Source organism: Tiliqua scincoides, chromosome 14 (genome assembly GCF_035046505.1).
Source record: "Tiliqua scincoides isolate rTilSci1 chromosome 14, rTilSci1.hap2, whole genome shotgun sequence".
In the NCBI taxonomy this organism is placed as follows: domain Eukaryota; kingdom Metazoa; phylum Chordata; class Lepidosauria; order Squamata; family Scincidae; genus Tiliqua; species Tiliqua scincoides.
In genome coordinates this window covers 14,095,285-14,115,498 of record NC_089834.1, presented here as the reverse complement: position 1 = coordinate 14,115,498, position 20,214 = coordinate 14,095,285, and the positions used below count along the sequence as shown (strand labels likewise).

Here is a 20,214-nt window from a genome sequence, read left to right as displayed (position 1 = left end):
ACTTCCCCGGAAGTTGCCGGTTGCTATGGGAACAGAATCGGATGCAAACAGTAACTAGAGCTTCTGAAGCAGGTCTGGCTGCAGCTGAGAGCAGGTGAGTTTGGGGAGGGCGGATCCTGGGACGGGGTGGCCCTGCTTGGGAAGGGCAGGAGTCGGGAAGGGCCCAGGAGATGGTAGATTAACAGGGGAACCTGCGTTCCCTTTGTGTGCTTCCAGCTCGGTCCTTTGGACGTTGGCTGTCGGCACTGGAGCCAGGTTGCTCAGGCCCTGCCCCCTCCCCGTGGCGCACTCCTGCCACCCCATGGCACATTGAGCGCCACTGGTGCTGAAAACCCAGGGGTTGGGCCTCTTCCGGCGTCCAGCCTGGCCAACTCCTGATGCCCCCCTACTTTAGAGTTTCAGGCAGGGGTCTTTCCCAGTACCGATACCAGATTTGGATACTGGCTTCCAGAAGGACAGCATGAAGGAAGAACAGCAGTGTTGCACATAAACTGTTATTCATGTGACCAGTGACCCATCCCCACATCATGAGAAATGCAACATCCCTATACCTAATATTATTTCTCTTCCTTAGACAGAGATGTGTTTGCAATAAAGCTTGGAGGAGAGGATGGAAGATGGAACGGGTGAAACCTCTCCAGAGAAACTGGAAGAAAGTCCTACCCGAGTACAGGAAGATGCAGAAACCTCCAAGGGAGAGGAAGCGCCAAAAGATGTTGCTGAGGCACCCAGAGAAGCATCGCAGGAGGCAGGAATTGCTCCAGAGGAGGTAGGACTGCAGCGCACAGATGGCCAGGGTCCCATGGAAACTACAGAAGATGAAGAACCTCCAGCGCAGGTTCCCCAGAAAGATCTCCCGATGGAAACCGCCACGGCTCCAGGCCCTCTAGAAGCTTCTAAAGACACTGCAGCTGTGAGTATCCGCCCCCAACATTGGCTGTTTGTGAGTTCAGTAATTGACATATCAAAATTTGCCCCAGTAGGTGGCCCTGTACTTTCAAAACTCGCAACAACGCAGAATTGTGTGTTCTGCAGTTGGGCACTGAATCCAGCACCCCTGGAACCTCCGCTTCCATTTAAATGAAATGGCAAGGCTCTAGTCCTTATGACTGCATAGATGGACTTTTGGTGAGTCCCTGAGCATCTGAGGAGAGCCTCCAATGAAAACGCAGGCGATGGAAGGATCGGATAACTAATTGCCTCAAACCCCGAGGCTTTTCAAAAATCAGAATTGCCGTGCAAAGAGCTCCTGCAGTCTGCAAGCACGTGCAAGTATAGGGAGATAAAAGTTGGAGCATCATTTTTCTGGTGGTTATGATGTGTAAATAAGTTTTAAAAAAAATTTCTTTTTAAAGACTTATAATTGTAGGTGGATCCTGATAGACGTTTATTTTAAAAAGTGGGTCCTGGTGCTAAAATGTTTGGGAACCGCTGTTTTAGATGCTTTCCTATGGATGGATGACAAGTGCCTCCTTTGGTTGGGTGAGAAACAGTGGGGAAGGTAGCATGGGACAGGCCTACCCGAGTGTGTTTGGTCCTCCAGAAGAGGGTGAAGAATGCCTTTCTTTTCTGCTTGTGGGCTTCCTAGAAGAAAGTACTTGGCCTGATGCAATAGCAACTTCTCAGGTCCTTTCTGTGACTGAAGCTGACAAAATGCCTTCACAGCAGGAGGAAGAGGAGTGGATCTTGGCACAAGGTCAGAAATTGTCGCAGGACGTTCTGTATAAAACAGGGAGAAAGAAAGAAGGGTTGACTCGCTCAGAAGAAACGGTGCTGACCATGAAAGTAAGAGCCAATAAAGAAAAGCGGCTGAGTCTGCAACAGACCTTTGCAGCTGGAAGGGAGGGAGGCCAAAAGTCTGGCAGTGAGGATGAGGCTGAGCAGGAAGGCAGAATTGGGAAGTCAAGCTTGGGACAAACATTGCAAAATGGGAAAATGCAGGAAGCAGAAACAGCGGCTGATGGAGTGACGGGCCATCCCGTAACCCAGGAGATGGTTGCAAGTGGAGAGCGCCAAGCTGACAGCCCTGCAGTGCAGGCTGCAAGCCCCATTACTAGAGATTCGGAAGGCGGTTCCATCCAGAGAGGAGGCTCTGCCATCAAAGCAGATACTGAGCTGAAGCTGCTGGGAGACGGAGCCCTGGAGGTGAGTAGTGAAGAAGAGCGCTCCGGAAGAGAATCCAGAGAGAAGGAGATCCAAGATGAGGGAGCCCCCACTGAAACACAAACCACGGTCAGTGGCATGACTCCGGTGGAGGAAGAGTCTGTGGTGACATCTGCACTCCCAGGCATGGTGTTTGAAAACAAGAGCCAGCTATTCACAATGCATCCACTGGTGAGTATTTTACACACAGGTGCAAGCACGTGACTAAGAGGGGAGAGAGAGACGTGAGAGAGGTTTAGATCACTGCATGGTAGAGGGAAAATGAATACATGTACAGGAAGGGATTCTGCCTCTTGGGCATCCCTTATCTGGAATCCTGAAATCCAAAGTTTTCTGACAACTGCAACTTTTTTAGCACCGACATGACGCCACAAGTGGTTAATTCCACACCTGACCTCATCTGATGTGTCGCACAAAATTATTTAAAATATTGTATACAATTTACCTTCAACCTGTGTTTATAAGGTGTATATGAAACATGAAGACTTGGGTCCAATCCCAAAGATGCCTCATTAGGTGTATGCAAATATTCCAAAACACAGAAAAATCTGATATCCTAAACACTTCTGGTCCTAAACACTTCTGGTCCTAAAAATCTGATATCCTAAACACTTCGTATAAGGGATGCCAACCTGTACCAGAATCTGGGGGGTTCACTGGGAATGAAACGGATGGGATGTAGATTTAGGACAGTTGGGAGGGAATTCTTTTTCACTTGGAATGGAATTAATGTGTGGCACTCCTTGCCACTAGATCTATTGGTGGCCATTGGCTTTAATTAGACCAATTTGTGGAGGCAGAAGAGAGATGTGCCTGCTGCTCTTAGTCCTATGAACCAACAACTACATGGAATCTCTCTATAGCCAGACATGGTGTGTCTCCAAATTGCTTGGTGGGAGGCAACTAGGAGAGTACTGCTGGCCTCATGCCTTGCTGGTGAACTTCCTATTGGGGTATTTGGTTGCCCACTGTGGGAAGCAGAAGTCTGGACTCAACGGGCTCCTGGTTCTTTCCTGCTGTTCTCTTCTTGGGGCCAAATCCTATCCGATTTTCCAGTGCTGGTGCAACCGTGCCAATGGGGCGTGCACTGCATCCTGTGGTGGTGAGATAGTCACGGAGACCTCCTCGAGGTATGGAAACATTTGTTCCTTTACCTCAAGGCTGCATTGCGGCTGCACTGGGGCTGGAAATTTGGATAGGATTGGGCCCTTAGATGCTTACAAAAGGCAAAGGAAGGCTCACCTGAGATGGAGCCTAGATATAATTAATCTAAGTTAGTATTTTGAGGGAACATTTTGGTGAATACCAGACAGACAGTTTGCAAGGGGAGGTGCTGTGATTCCAATCAAACACAGAGAAAATCCAGAGACCCCAACTGTGAACGGGAGCATCCCTCCAGGGAAACAGCAGCTGTGAGGACTGTGCAATCCAGATCAGGACATTGGTGGAGCCCCCCGTTTTCACATGGTGGTCCTAATCTAGATCTCACCCCCTCCTCCAGGTGGCTCCTGTTTCCAAAAAAAAAAAAACCTTCCACACAAGTATTCAAGGGTGGAAGAACACATTTAACATAAGGCCTAGTTTGGCCCTGTGGCTCTTGACGCCATTGAAGTTGGCAGCTCTCCTTGGGGCAGGTTTTGTTTCTGGAGTTTTTATTCCAGTTCTGGGTCTGAAAACCCCACCCCACCCTTCTTGCTGCAGAGTTTGTCCTGGGTCTTTGGCTACAACAGCAAGCTCCCTGTTTTCAACCTGCTCGATGAAGAATATCGGATGATTTTGTACGTCTCTTCTCACACCGCTGTGATCCACGATGTCCTCAGGAACCAGCAGTTTCACCTCCAGGTACAGGGTCCAGATCGTTCCTTGAAAATGCCTGTCTGCTGTCTTGAACAAAGAATCTCTAACCCTTTCTAAGTGCCTCATCCTAATGCTGTTTTCACATGTGACATAGAGAGAACCTGGGTTAGCTACCAAAGGTTTATTCAGAAAGGAGCTGCTGCCAATCCAGGCTTTCCAGTGAATGTACTTGCAGGTTACTCATGAAGCTGTGTCTAGGATGGATGGATTGATTACACAGGCCAACACACATTTTGCTTCCTTAAACGTTACACCAATTCCTGGGTATATTTGGGGTGCCGATTCAAAAAATGGCATCCGTTTTGCCCTATCATGTCTAGTTTTGGAGACACAGCATAGCCTCTTTAGTGAATGGTTCAAGCAGCTTCCTCATGAGGAAGCCTACACCATGGCTTCCTCATGAGGAAGCTGCTTGAACTATTCACTAATGAGGCTATACTGTATCTCCAAAACTAGATGTGATAGGGCAAAATGGATGCCATTTTTTGAATCGGCACCCCAAATTCATATCAAACCACCATAAAGTTTGGGAAAAACTTTTCTGACCCTCAGTTTTGTGGGCCTGTGTTATCTTTTTTTTTTTTTTAATGATTGTACTTTGCTACTTAGAATGCAATGCTCAGCTACGTGGCTTCAGAAGATCGGAACATGTTATCCTAGTTGGCCTTTGCTTATTTTGCATAGATTAATTTTAGAGGGGTTTGTCTGAAGCATAATATATTAACAGGGGTGGCCAAACTTACTTAATATAAGAGCCACATAGCATAAATCTCAGATGTTTGAGAGATACGATATTTAAGCATTAAAATTCTTAAATATATTTACCATGAACTTTACAGTTATGTCTTAATCCAGCGGACTCTGAATTTATGCCTGGTAAATAATTCTAATGCTTGAAAATGTCTTCTTCTTCTTATTATTATTATTAACAATATTTATATACCGCTTTTCAACAGAAAGTTCACAAAGCGGTTTACAGAGAAAATCAAACAACTAATGGCTCCCTGTCCCAAAAGGGCCCACAATCTAAAAGGATTTACCTTTTTTGACCTTTTGACCTTCTTATGTTAACTGTGATGCAAAAAGAAGCTCAGTCAACATATTTCTGAGAGCAGCACATTATATGTCAAAGAGCCTCACGCGACTCACAAGCCACGGTTTGGCCACCCCTGATATAGAGGGAGAGGGGAACCATGTCCGGTCGCGGACATGATTCAGGGGCCTAACGAAAGTCTCTGATGAACTCTACACCCGTCTCACATAGGGCCTCTTCCTGTGTCTTTTCAGGGGCACTCCAGCTGTATTTCTTGCATCTGTTTAAGTGATGACAGGAGATGGATCGCGACAGCCGACCAGGGTCCCGAGAGCTTGGTGATCGTCTGGGACAGTTATTCCGCGTGAGCTTTTGATCATCATTTCTTTCTCTGCTGGAAAAGAATTATGGCAGACAGGTCTGTCCATCTGTCAATGGCCATTCACCCTGGTAGCTGAATGGAATTTCAGTGTTATTTTTCCAGTGAAAAAAACAGCTATATTTTCTTTTTCAGAACGAAGAGTGAAATACTTTTCAAAGCAGTGTTGTAAAATAATATTGTTACAACCAGTTACTCCAGCTTCTCCTCCTCTCCTTCCAGGCCAATGGGAAGCAGTAAAGCGGTGTTGTATTTTGACTAGGAAGGAAAGGGAAGGCAATGAGGGGTGCACCTCCAAAATTTCTTAGGCTGAAAACCTGAGATCTTGCAGTCTAGCTGAAGAGCCTGAGAAGGCCCCCAAAACCTGCATCTTAGGCCAAAGACTGCCTTCTGCAACCACAGGGAGATGCTTGGTGTGTCATTACACAGGGCAGCTGCACAGAGAGTTGGGGGTTCCTGGTTCTAGCCCAGCACCTCATGACAGTTGTGTCAAATCCCCCCCCCCCCAATGTCAGTTATTTGGTATTTGCAAAGTTTGTGCCCTGAACTTATCTGTCCTTCAAGGACGAAGCACAGCTGGTTAAATCAACAACTCCTGTTCTGTGTGTTAACGTCACATGCCTTGTCCTCCAGGGTTCCTGTGCACACAATATTTGACAGTCACCCAGAAGGCGGCGTTGGCGCCATTGCGATTTCCCACGATTCCAAGTTTTTGGCCACCATTGGGGCTGGGGAAGTGCAGGTAAGGGAAGCATCCCGCCCTGTTGAATACGCTTCAAGTGACATCTCTCGGACATGGGCAGTGGATTGTGTGGGACCGTAGCAGGGGCAGGAAAAGGGGCAGAAACCATTTTGCACACCTTATGGGTGACGGACGGTAAAATGCCAAAGGCTCAGAAGGATTTTCTGCCCCTGAATGTTTTCTTTACTTCAGAAAGTCTGCATTTGGAGGTGGACCACGCTTGAGACGGGACCTGTCTGCAGTGTGGAGCTCCAGACCCAGTTTGAATTTCAGGTGAAACGTTTTCTGTGTTATCAAGACCTTCTGGTACCAGAGGCAGCTGCCCAATGCCTCGTCCCCCCCTTACCCAGCAGCACACAGCTACCACCTCTGAGCTCCTCCTCTCACTACTTACATTCAAAAGGAAGAGGGCAAGTGAGTGAAAGAGGACGTGTGGTGGAGATTGGTGTGCTGGAGTGTTGGATGATGCTAGCCCAGCACTCTCCTCTCTTCCACACTTCCTCTCTGGCTCCGTTCTCCTCTTCGTTTTTTGAATCGCCATAGTGGGAGAAGGAGGGGCAGCAGTGGATGAGGGCGGCCAGTTGCAAATGGACTTCCAGTGTGAATTCCCAACAAGAAACAACGAAGATCTGCTGTGAATTAAAACATTGCTGTGCTGATCTTGTCTGACCTCGGAAGCTAAGCAGGGTCAGGCCTGGTTAGTACTTGGATGGGAGACCGCCTGGGAATACCGGGTGCTGTAGGCTTCTACCATAGTCTTTCGAGACTGAAGGTTGCCAACCATCTCCCTATACTGAACACTATCTCCCAATCATGTTTGATCTCGGAAGCTAAGCAGAGTCAGGTCTGGTTAGTACTTGGATGGGAGACCGCCTGGGAATACCGGTGCTGTAGGCTTATACCATAGTCTTTCGAGACTGAAGGTTGCCAACCATCTCCCTATACTGAACACTATCTCCCAATCATGTTTGATCTCAGAAGCTAAGCAGGGTCAGGCCTGGTTAGTACTTGGATGGGAGACCGCCTGGGAATACCGGGTGCTGTAGGCTTATACCATAGTCTTTCGAGACTGAAGGTTGCCAACCAACCATGTCCTGACTGCTGCTGCTGCTGTCATCATTTAAGCGTCATTTTTTTTTTTCAGGATCACATCACATTTAATTCCGGAGACCACAGAGAACTAGTGAGCAACAGCAAAACTCAGGTCATATTCTACGCGTGGGTGAGTTGGAGAGAAAGTCTCTGTTGTGTTTTGATGTGAGCGTTTTTACAAAACCATACATCTACGTTCTGTAGTCAAGGGATGCATTCCTTTGATTGCACTGCCCTGCACAAGTTCGGAAAAACAGGATCAGATGTGTAGGATTTAGCCTCCTGGGAATCTCAGCTTCAATGTTTTATGTTTAATCAAGTTCCTAGTCCTTAAGGCCGTGAAAGTGTGTGAGCAATGGCTGCTGAAATCTCAGCTCTGGGTGTGTATACAGTGCATTTGGGTGTGGGCAGGGCTTAAGTACCCTACATAGCTCTTTGTCACACTCCCTCACTAGTGGAATACCTTATGCAAAATGGGTGGCAGTGTGTAGATTTGCTTAGTGTACGCCTGTTGCAGAATTCAAAACAATGGCTCTTAGTTATCAGTCTCCCTTCATTTCTCCTTAGGAAGACAATGTTTTGCTGTACCATGCTCCCTTCCTCACGGAGAAAGTGAGTACCAATACAGAACACTGGCAGGGACTTGTGTGATGATGAAATGTCTTCCAGTTGTTTTTATTGCTCTGTAAGGAACTCCGTTTAGCCCTTGAACAGAATCCTGAAATGAACTGCAAGCGTTTGTTTCATTTCAACCTGAAGGCCATTTCACATATTGTGGCAGTTAGTGTTTTCCACTTTCTTGTTTTCCAGTCAATTTGCTCGGAATCAGGTGGTGGATTGGTGGGGAATTGCCTGCCTCCACTTCTTCTCCTCTCACTTCCTGGATTTGAAAGGCAGGAGGGAAAGGAGGAGAGGAGAGTTGTGGGCTAGAACGGCTTGATGCTTACTCACCTCTCCTCTGCACTCTCCTCTGTTGTTGTTGTTGTTATCGTATTATTATATTCTCTCTACTTTTGATGTGCATTTGCATACTCTTTCTTAGTGGGCTTGTTCATGCGTCTCCCCCTCTTTTCTCCAGACTTTCAACAAGGCCGTGGGGATCTTCAGCCAGTCCCTTTTCCACTTCAGTAAAGCACAAGCCATTACAGGGACCATGGAAGGGAAACTGGTGATCTGGGATGCCGTCTGCCCTCCAACGAAGTCACCCAACAAGTGCGTGAAACCCTACAACATGAAGGCCATCAAGTTGGTGCACCTGCAGAAGGATGGGATCACTGTTCTTGCTGCCGTAGATAGGTGAGCCATTTGCAGGCCTGAAAGCAGAGAATTGGGGGGAGGGCGCTGGGGGTAGAAGGGAGGGAGAGAATAATCGCAGAAGAGCCAGAACATAATTTACAGTTGCCGGATATGTGTAAAATTATTTAACTGCATGACATCTTAGCGAGCAGTTGAATATAATGCTGCCTGCACGTTTTTTCCTCTTCCTTCATCAGGACTAGTGACTTGAGCCTTTTTTAAAAGATGCATTGAATGAAAGCTGAACATTCAGGAATATTCCAGAGAGACTGACAGATCCCTTTTTTATCTGAATGGAAAGAAAGTCTTTCTGTTGGGCTCAGCTTTTTTTCAGGACCAGTCCATGGCCCTTCAGTGCTTGAGGGAGTGTGGCAAATGCTTGCCTCATAGCAGCTTCTGTAGCCCGCCTCTCTTCTCCTAGCCACTTCCTCTCTTGCTCCATTCCTCTTTTGCTTCCCAAGGTGGACAGGCAAAAACACCCCCCCCCCATTTCCCACCTGAAACAGACTCCTGAATGGGAGGGTCCTAGCTGTGTTTTGGGAGAGAAAAAGCTCTCATTCTGTTTTCTTTTGTTTTTTTCCCAAGCCCTCCCTCTACATTAAAGGGAGGGAATTTAGTTTTTCCTGATCCTTCTCTCTGCATCCCAACCTGTCTGCATTTTGCATTAAAGCAAAAACAAATTGATCAGGGGACACTTCACCTGTCACCTGCACACATTTCTGGGTTGGCTGTCAGTCAAGGGCCAGGTGAATTTTAAGAGATTCCCCCCCCCTTTAACCAGCAGAGGTCACTGCTGCATGCATTAAAAAGGCTACTTGAAGGCTTGCCGTCCCACAAAGAGTCAATCATGATACTGAGTATTGCAATAGAGCCGCACTCCTAGACCTTAAAAGCAGACTGTGCAATGCTTCTGCAAGCTAGAAGATTGGAGCAATACTTTAATTGATTGTGCCTCACAATGTGCCCCAGTGTTGCCTTCTCAGCAGTATTTTTTTTTTATCACAGAAATCTTTAGACACAGAACAGGACCCACAGCTCCAAAGATTTTTTTGGGGGGGGCACCTGGACAACTTCAACCAACCACAACAAAATTGGTCAGGAATGACTTGCAGGACTTGCATCAATATAAAGTTAAGATTTGCTTACCTCCCTTTCCAGGTTGAACGAGCTCTGTTGGTTCTGGAAGGTTGCCTGCATTTTCAGTGATAGCCATTGGCCCAATAATATTGTGCTGCTTATTTTTAAAAAGTGTTATTCTTTGGGACCAACGTGATGCCCAGTCTCTACCACAAGTTATTGTTCTTCTCTAGGAATTTTGTTACCTGTGACGTCAGAGGACATATTAAATTTTATGACGGAGACCTGCAGCTTCTGCATTGGTACAGCCAACTCAAACTGGGCCCGATCCGGTCTATTTCCTTCTCCAAGCAGCCAGCGTGTCCTGTGGATGTCTCAAAATTTTCCACTTCTTGTACCTTATCAGGTCAACCCTTCATTGTCCGGTAAGAACTGAAGATGATCCCCCAGTTATAGGTAATTTTTCTGTTTCTGGAATAGTTTTTAAAATCCCAAAGTAGTGTGAGAGTTACTTGGTTGGGCCAAGCACTTGCCCAAGAAAAGTTGGTGCCTTGGGTAGAAAATCCAGAGGGTCTGCTCTCTCCTACTTGCTCATCAGTACAGAACCTAGTCTGCTGGAAGGTTCTCTTGTCTAGGCCCCAAAAAAGCACGAGTGCTATGTGACCGTAGTACTCTGCCACTTGGTTGCATGTTGAAGGCACCCCAAACCTGAGTTTCAGGGGGCAGGGCCTTGAGATGGCACAAGGAAGGACCTGTTATCCCAGCTGCACCCTGAATAATGCCAGGAATTTGGTGCTAGCATACATGCAGCAAAGTATGATACATACATTTTCAGCATCAATCAACTCTCATGGTTTTACCACCAATGCAGGAATTTCATCGTCTCCACGTCTGATGCGTTGACAGTTCACATCAGGACGGAAGGCTTAAAAGTGACCAAATGTCTAGAAGAGCCTAATGATGCTGTCCACGCCCTCACCTGCCACCCAAGCAAGCCTCTCATGGCCAAGGGGAGTTGCTGTGGGCTCCTAAAGGTGTGGAACTACAAGCTCAATCAATATCTCGTCAGCCGCATCTTTAAGGGCGAAAGTATTCGAAGCCTTTGCTACAACCATGACGGTATTGATTTGCACACCCATCTTCTTGGGCAGTGGGATGTCCAGGGCAGATTATGTTGTGAGGCTCATCTCCATGCGTCTTCAGTGTCTAATGACTTCGTGCTCAGCACGGCCAGTGAATTGCCCTAGTTAGCCAATCACTATGTAGGGATGAAGGCCTTAACCAGTAGTTCCACTGTGATGCTGCAAAGTGCACCGGAAGCTGTTAGACACAGAAGCTGCAATGAGGAAGCTTCTAATTAAAGTTCCAGGGGATCTTTGCTGAACAGGGCTAACTTCTGAATAAACATTATAGAGGCGTCTTGGCAATGGTAACATAAATGCATGATAAGACTGCCGTTGGATGGAAGCAGACATTGAGAGTCAAATCTTGCTGAAATGAGGAATGTGGTTTTACTCTGTCCAATGTAGGCTCCTTGCTGGCTGCCGGCTTTGCTGGTGGCAGTGTTGACATCCTGGATTCTATCTCCTTGGAAGATGAGTGTCCAGAGCCTTTCCAAGACTCAAGGGGTGCCGTCATTCACATGAACTTTTCACACAATTCCCAGTATTTTGCCACTGCAGTGAGTACCTTTTTCTGTCCCTTCTTCAACACTGAAGCTCTTGCTCCTGCAGTGCCATGCACGTGACCCCTCAGGGCCCTTTATGACACAGATACCACTTGCCGGAACATGCAGATTTGCTTTTAAAAAAATTGTCCCTTTTAGGATGAAAACATGTCCGTGAACCTTTACGCAAAAATGATTGTGAACAAGGAGAGCACCTGGCACCGCCTGGCAGCGCTGCGATCCCATTACAAGCCCATCTGCACCTTGCTCTTTGGGGTGCACTTAGACAGTGATGAGCCCCGGCTCTTAAGTCTCGGAGAAGACCGATTTCTGGTACGTCGGTGATCCAGAATGCAAGGGATTGGGGGGGGGGGTGTTTCTGGTTAAGCTGGGTCTTGTGGACATCAGTCAGGGCATCAATGCTGAGCCATAAGCAGCAAAAGTTGGAGCTAAGAGACTGGAGTCAAACCGGGTGTAAGAGCTTAGATGAGTTGATGGTACAGACCACGGAACAAGCCAAGAGCCAGGGGCAGGGAAGACCATCCTGAACAGGAAGAGGCCCTCTAGACCATCTCTGGGTTTGTGTTGGCTTGCTTCCAGGTGGAATATGACTTGAAGAAAAGTGGCAGAGGCAAGCTTGCCATCCTGCGAAGGGAACGTATCGAGCAGAATGCAGTCCCCATGTGTATCACCTGGTACCCGCCTCTCACAACGGAATATTTTTTCCTCACTGCCAACAGTCACTACAAAATGAAGTTGTACAATGTGACCACGTGGCTGTGCAGGTAACCCAGGAAAACTTGGGTTTCTCTGGGCGTAATCAACCCATCCCTCTTACTTCCCGTAAGGTGCAGTGTGTGCCTCTTAAACAAGATTGGTTGTAGTGGAGGTGAGTCGGGGTAGAGCAGGGTGCTGAGACCCCTCCTTCAGCAGAGGTGGTGACATCATCAGCAGGAGTGCTCAGGTGCTGCCTTTGAACATCTTACTCCTTGCGCCCCCCACAAATCTTGCGGACTAAGCTCTGCGCTCATGTGCTTAGCCCTGCCACCGGCCTGGCCACTCAGTCAGCTGACCCCAAAGGCCAATCCCGGCATGCCAAGCCCTATGACGCAGCAGACCTAGAGCTTGCTTGCTTGCTTGCTTGTCTCACTGCAGAAGACCCTGCATAGCAGTGCAGGACAGGGAGCAAAGCCCAGTCCCTGCTGTAATCTCCGACGCTGTGACAGAGTCTTATGCATATTTACACGAATGTCAATTGAACAGCCAACCTGTTAAAAGCTGGAGGATCAAGTGCTGCTGCTATAACTATCGTCATCTCTTTGTGTATTTCAGAAAGACTGTTCTGGGCCCTACCTATGGTTCTCCCCTTCAGAAAATTCTAATCCTTCCAACCGCAGAGGACAATGATCCTCAGAAACAGCATCTGGCCTACATTACCAAAGACAAGGTGGGTGACGGTCCTTGGTCGGCATTCCTTTGCCTAAACCACCCCTGTTTGGTGCTAATGTCTACTTTTGCAGGTCTCCAATGGCCTCTTCCCCAACCTGCTGCATTCCGTGACTGAGTTACGGGCAATTCCTAATCTACAGGCGTCCGTCCTCCAGCACCTGCATCCGCGGTTTCAGTTATCTGTGGCTCCCGTGGATACTGGGGGTCCACTTAAAAATGTATAGGAAGTAAAGATGCATTCTGAGGCAAGCCTTGGGGAAGAAAAGGGGCCTCCACGTGACCCAGAAGAGGCTGCAGCATACTCAGAAGACTGCCTGGAGCCCTCAAAATGCAGTGGTTTTGTTGTGCAACAGTAGGGGCAGCTATTTTTTTTTTATTACTTTCTATGTTTTTCAAGTGGCCCCCAGTATCCATGGATTTGCTGTATCTATGGGGGAGTGTCCAGATACAGCGGGACACTTGTAAAATAAATGAAGAAACTCTGGGGAAGATTCTTTTCCACCCCTCTGCACACAAAGCCTCTGCCCTCACTAAGCCTCCAAACAAGTGCTTTAGTAGAGAGACCTTGTGCAACTTCCCCTCTCCTTATCTGTGAGAGTGGGAGGGAGCAGAGAATTCTTTTGCAGGTAACTGCCAGCAATGAAGCCAGTGCACCTGGACTGTGAGGTGGGCCCAGGTGAATCTTGGGGTTGGTGACTCTGTCTTTCTCCCCAGGTTGGCCTGCAGATCCTGCCAGTCGATGGGAATCCGCACAAGTCCTCAACATTCATTTGCCATCCAGCGGGCATCTCTAACCTGGTCTCCTCCTATGACGCGTGCCACCTCTTCACAGCAGGGGGCAGTGACTGCACTGTGATGAAATGGGATGTTAATTTAACGTAAGAAGTGGCGGAAGTGATGCTACTGTTTTTCTGGAAGACAAGAAACCTATGGAGGGCTGAGGTCTTCACTTCCCAGCCAATGTGGCTTGCCCCCGTCCCAGTCCTGATGACTTGGGGTAGGGGTCATGACAGGGACTGACTCTGCAGGCAGCAATACAGTAGCCACACTAGCCATCTTTCCTTCAAACTGAAGGCTAGAAAGCATTGGTCGCCCCCACTGACATTATTCTGTATGGGGGAAAGGATGGTGCAGCTCTAGCCTCTGCATCTCTATAGTTAAAACCCCCATATACTTTTGTTTTTGAATCAAGCTAGTGAGGTCACATCCTGCTATTTTTTAGCTGGAAAAACAAACACGTCCAGTGTCCAGCTCACACCCTCCTCTGCTCCTCTCTAATGTTCTGTGCTGTTTTCAGGGAGCTGGTGGAAGTGACTGAGCAGGTTTGCGGCCCCCCTGCCAATCACTTGTGTGGGGAATTTACTCAGCTGACTTCATGGATGGGCTGGCCCAGACCTGCAGAGCTAATGAGGCTGTAACAGGAAAGCAGCAGTTGCATGAATGCTTTTTCCATGCACATGGACCCTTTGGTTTCTGTGCCTTATTCTGTTGGAGGTCCGGCCTGAACAAGGTTTAAATGAAAGCAGCCGAATATAAATGATCCTCCTTTATAATTGTTGGCGAGGGTCCAGGCAGCATTCAATGTGCCTCTGTAATGTGTTTGTAGAAAGAGGCTCTTTATGAGCTAATTAGCACTTTACTGCTGCCTCTGGCATCTTCTGTGTCTTGCAATATTTAATGTCCAAGTGTAACTTAATTATATATAAACGCCGAAAGTGTTCAGATAGCAGGAAGCACGGCCGGTCTGGGATGCAGGTGCACAGATGCAAATTTATGCTGGGCTTGGAAGTAGGAGCAGGAAGTAATATTGATAAATATTATTGTGCTAATCCTCCCTCCCTACTACATTTGCTGTGGGCTGCTTTTACACAGTCATTGGCAGTGTGTTCTTTCCATCGTGCACCAACAATGGGAATTATACGTAGTTTCGTGTGGTGGTTTAGAACTCATTAGCCCTTGACAGATCCACAGTTCCCAAAATCTTTTGGTCTAGAACAGGGGTTTCCAAACCCCGGCCCGGGGACCAGATGCAGCCCACAGCAAGCCTCTTCCCGGCCCGCAGCCAATCTCTTGTCCCCTGAAAGCCTCTGGCCCACTCAGCTGAACATGACCAGAACTGTGCTCTGATTGTGTCTGGAGGGTGTTCTGAGGGCCAGAGAGGTTGAATGAATGAGCCCATTCGTTCATTGATTCACTCATCTAAGTTCCATCTCCAATTTATTTATTTAAATCTTATGTTTAAATTGTTTTTCCGGCCCTCCACACCATGCCAGATATTTGATGCGGCCCTCTCGCCAAAAAGTTTGGAGACCCCTGGTCTAGAAGGGACAAAACCGCTAAACAAACTTGAAACTGTTTTAAACCTGCCGTGTAGCCATGCCCCGAGCATCAGATTCCAGACCTTGTTTCTTTATGAAGGAAGGGATGCACACACATGCACTGAATCCTACGGCATCTACGATTTGTGGCACAGGTGTTTTGGGCAGACTGCAGACTCCTAACCAGGGATGGGGCAGACCCTCCTGTGAATTTAATTCACGTAGAAATGGGCAGTTGCTGTTTTACAGCCTCTGTGTTGCACATGTAGTAATGAGTTTGGTGGGTCCACAGATTTTCTTGCTCAGCTCTTCCAGTTTTCAGGACATGCCCATTCATGGAGCTTTGTGTGTGCACTGGGCTCTCAGAAAGTTTTAGAAAATTCCCCATGTCTTTTATTCAACCAGCTTTTTTTGGCTGATGCTGGAATATGCAGCCTGACCAGTTACACAGATGTCTTCATCGGGTGGGAGGGGAATGAGCAACTCTTTGGACAACACAGGCGGTGCCTTGAGTAGACGTTACCTTTTTATTATGTTCTCATCTCCCAGCGTGATGCTTGAATGCAAACAAAACAGCTTACAGCTTGCTTCTCTTCTCCGCTCATGCAGGAGTGGGTTCAGAGGCTGAAGGATTCAATTAACTTAATTTAAATTAAATTGATCTGGGGGAATTGATGGGCCTCATTATTTCTGAGTGTGTTTTTAAAAAATTGCTTAGGGTGCCCAGAGTTGAGGCTGTAGCCTTTTAAAAAAAATATATTATTTTTTAAATCTTAATTATCTTAATGCTTTTTTGAACTGCGTCTCTAGATGTCTGCACAGGGGCTCAGATGAATTTTAATTTTTAGGAGATTAGTTCTGTGCAGTAAATGGTGAGCAGAAACTCCTTACCAGAGTGCTATTGGTGTTCTTACTTCCCTAGTGCTCTAGAGGGAGCTTCTCAGCTGGGTGGCGAAGATTTGATCCCATTCTACAGGCTGCTGGATGGCGGCAGAGAGGGCGAATTATTCAGGGTAATGTGAGATTGCAGTCTTCATTGTGTTTGTAAGAATTATTGCCCACCGTCTGAGGCAGAGACCCTCAAGGTGGGTCACAGCAGGCACTTAGGGCTGGCCCTCAAGAAGTAGATCATGGAGGGATTTCTTGCTGCCTGCTCATCTCTCCCTGGTCTGCTTCCTTGGAAAAGGAGGAGGGGGAATAGAAAAGGTCATGAAGTGTGGAGGGAGGATAGGCTAGACGCGCTAGCTTACCACTCTCCTCTCCTCCGCATTTCCTGTTCCATTCCTCACTACTTTTTTTAAATCCAGAGTGGATGGGGCACTCTGCTGGATAAGGAGGGGTGACATTCTGCACCTTGCCTCAGGTGCCAGGAGATCTCGGGCTCCCCCCCTTCCCAAAGCAATAAAATACTAACGAAGTTTAAAAAAACATCAAAAAGCAGCAGATTCTGAGTCCTCTTTTGTTTCCTTCCAGGAACTAGAAGACTATTTTTACTATGCGCAGCTGTGCCATCAAGGGATCAATACTATGGAGCCCAGAAAGGTGTCCACACACATTCCTTTGGAACAAGTCCCTTTAGTCATGCGAGCTATAGGATTTTACCCAACAGAGGGGCAGGTCAGTGCTGTGAAAAATGTTAAGAGCATAAACCTGAAGCCAGAATTTTTGAACTTTCTTACACAGAGTTGGCCCATTAATGAGGCCAACTGAGGCTTCTGTCTCAGGCATCAGAGTAGCAAGGGTGCCCACTCCATCTTTTCCCATGCCCTAGATCTGGAAAGGAAGAAGGAGCAGAGCAGAAGAGAATGTGTGGAGGAGGGGCCAGCTGGGATGTCTCCATTTGCCCTTTTTGAAGGCCTTAACTGTAGGGTCGTCTTTTGAAACCAGCTGAAGCTGATATCCTGGGCTAGGTGCTCCAGTATTTAAGGGAAGATGCTTGCAGGAAGACCAAAATACTCTCTTACTGGTCTTCTCTTGCATTCCGATGCATGTTTTGGGTGTTACTTCTGAACCATCTCACTCTGAACCATAGCCATGGAATTTTTGCATTGCTGCCTTGGGACATGACAGAATTCCCAGAGGAGTCTTCAGCAACCCCATTTAAGGCAATGCCTCCTTCTTTCTTTCAGATTGAGGACATGCTGAACGAGGTCAAATTCAGCGAATATCTGGAGACTGGAAAGCAAGTGACCCACATCAACCTAGGGGACTTCATCAAACTCTATATAAACCACCGGCCTGCCTTTGGGCTGCCAGTGAAAGAAATACAAAACGCCTTTCAAGTGCTGGGCCTTGAGAAAAAGATTGGAGAGAGAACGATTAACAGGGACGATCTGCTGTTTCTGCTTCAGCGTAGAGGTGGGCAGTCCAGGTCAAGACCTGACCGGACAGTAGAACAATGTTCCATCCCTCTCAGCAATAAGCAGTTTAGCTAGGAGGGAACACTAGCCCTGGAGCCAGGCCCAGACATGCCTACTGAAATAGCCAGGGAGCTGTGCACGAGGAAACTGGAACACAGAACAGTGAACTGGGCAGGAGAGATGTTGTGTGGTAGCATCAGGGTTTTGGTGCTAGGCCTTGCAGTCCTGCCCTTCCTGAGTTATAAATGGAGGCCGTGATTCCAGAGGCAATTTTTGTCTACTGGAAAGGTGCTGGGGGAAGGAAGGTCTTGTGTTCCTGGTCAAGCACTCCGCTTTCTAAATCCAGCTTCTGTTGCCATTCTTGTGGTCTAAGAGGTGATTGCAAGCAGTGGGGACGGCCAGTGTGGTGGTACCAGGGGAGCCTGGTCTTGTGCAAAGAGTGTATGTTGGAGACCCTGGATTTGATGGGGTCCAGTGCTACCCTCCATAGTGGCTGTCCCAGAGTCTCCAGTAGAGGGAGTTAGCTCCTTCTGTCGTCTGAATGTCCTGGGGGCCATAGCGGGTGTGTGTGTGTATGTCCCATCTTCCAAGGAGGCTCTGTTCAACTCAGGCTGAGGGAGCTGGGAGGTCCTTTCCTATAGTCATAAAGCTAACTGTGTTTTTGCCTTGCTCGATACAGGAGAACATTTTACTGAAGAAGAGCTGGCAGAATGCCTCACCACTCTCCTGGGAGTGAATCCCGAGGGAGGGCGCATAGAGGTTGGCAGCTACAACGCTGCAGGTACTTCAACAGCATTTCTGGGGGGGGGGACGACTCCACAGATTTGCAGTTTTGCAGCTGTAAATATTATTAAGAAGACTTAGTTTTTGGTCAGTGAAGCTGGCATTCATATGCTTAATGCATTTATTAGCAAAGTCAGCCCCATTGATCTCAGTGGTGCATAATACTGTGTAAATATGCGTAGGATCATGTCTTAGGTAGTTTGACAATAAGGAAACACATTCTTCCTTGGTGCCATGTTGCTGTACTGGTAACTGAGGCTGCAATCCTGTGCACACTTACCTGGGAGTAAGCCCCATTGACTAAAATGGGACTTTTGAGTAGACATGCATAGGATGGGGCTGTGAGTCACCCCAAGAGAAATCTGTCGAAATAACGTGTATACGATTAACATCTTTTATCCAGTAAATGTAGTCTGTGACATAGTGGCTTTGTAGACATGCCATTTCATTCCACACACTATCATTTCCATGTTACGTTGTACTGAATTCTAATTTTATCTTGGACATTCCCCCCCCCCCCCACTTCCTGTCCAGGTGCCGATGTCTTTATTGAGGAAGGAATTCCAGAGGAAATTACAGCTGCCCACTTCACGGCGGACCTTCTTGGGTTACCTGTTCCTGAACCACCACCCCCAAAAGAGGCAGAAACCTGCAATGAACTCACTAGTAGTGTCCCGTCCTTGAATATTTCCTAATGGCCATTGCTTTTTCTCTTGTTGCTGCGATAGCCTTTTTCTCCTGCTAGTGCCTTTTAGAAATTCTATCTTTTTTTTACTGATTAAAGTCTCAGATTCGCAAAAGTGCAGATCTTTTTGTCATAGAATATAAAAGGATTTACTTTATTAAAAATAAGGGTAACGAGTAAGTACTTATGGGCTTTAGTAGAGGTTCATACAATGTTATACCACGAAGTCAGACCGGGGCAACCTAAGAACGCTTTGGGTCAATCTGGTTTGTTAGCTGGATCCTCAGTTGATGGAGGACATAGTCGAATGTGTTCAGGCACTAATGAAAGAGATGGCTGAGAATTCTGTTGGGCAAGGCTGGTCCAAGGCCTTGCAGAGCCTGAAATGGTGCGCCCATGTTGAACCTGCAATGCTGCCTACGTATCCGGTGCCGCACCTCTTGATCCTCCGTCCCCTGCCTGTTGAATCTGAAAAGGGAGGGGGCACAGAGCAGGAGAGAAAGTATGGAGGAAGGGAAGGACCCGTAAGGGTGGAGAGGTGGTCTTTTATGTATCACAGCCCAAGGCTGCAATTCTAACCACACCTTCCTGAGAGTGAGCCCCATTGAACAAAACAGGACTTACTTCTGAGTAGAGCTGGTTAGGATTGTGCCCCAAGTTGTTTAACTGCACCAGCCTATGCCTGTCTACTCAGAAGTAGCTCCCAGTGTGATCAGTGGGGCTTTTGCCACGGAAAAGCCTACGGCTGAGATCTCAGACAGTTATTGTTTGAAAAATTTATATCCTGCCTTAGCCATGCTGAGGCAAATGCCCAGGGCGGCTTGAAAAGTCACGCGATAACAGTGTTTCTCAAACTGTGGGTCGGGACCCACTTGGTGGGTCGTGAGCCCATTTCAGGTGGGTCCCCATTCACTTTAATGTATTGATGATGCTCCCAGGGGCTGTGACTGCAGTGGGGGGAGATACGTGCTTTGGAGAAGCTACTATGTTTATTCTTTTAACAATGGGACGCGCTCCTGGGTCAGTGGGCAGGATTTCAGTCTGGGGCTGCTAACAATGGTCCTGCTTGATGATGTCACTTCTGGTCATGACGTCACTTCCGGTCGGTCCTGACAGAAAAGTGGGTCCCGGTGCTAAGTGTGTGAGAACCACTGCAATAGGAGGTCTCCTCAGAAGGGAGTCCCATTATAGTGAATGGGGCTTACTCCCAGGTAAGGGTGGCTAAGATGAGCCCTCTCCTAGTAAGCTCCACTGTAGTGAATGGGGCTTACTCCCAGGTAAGCGTGCGCAGGACTGCGGCCTCCTCAGCGGCCC

The 20,214-nt window shown here is 47.6% G+C and overlaps 1 protein-coding gene across 1 annotated transcript; it reads left to right on the top strand.

Moving 5' to 3' along the window:
* Positions 1–610: 610 nt before the first annotated feature.
* Positions 611–19,015, top strand: CFAP251 (cilia and flagella associated protein 251). Its single transcript, XM_066609998.1, has 21 exons — positions 611–913; positions 1,666–2,334; positions 3,865–4,005; positions 5,308–5,417; positions 6,066–6,174; positions 6,367–6,447; positions 7,319–7,396; positions 7,834–7,878; positions 8,345–8,562; positions 9,873–10,064; positions 10,511–10,758; positions 11,169–11,320; positions 11,465–11,638; positions 11,906–12,090; positions 12,638–12,752; positions 13,469–13,632; positions 15,995–16,085; positions 16,546–16,689; positions 17,202–17,430; positions 18,112–18,213; positions 18,750–19,015. The coding sequence occupies exons 1-21, from the start codon at positions 611–613 to the stop codon at positions 18,908–18,910; spliced, it is 3,711 nt and encodes a 1,236-aa protein (XP_066466095.1). The 3' UTR covers positions 18,911–19,015.
* Positions 19,016–20,214: the final 1,199 nt, after the last annotated feature.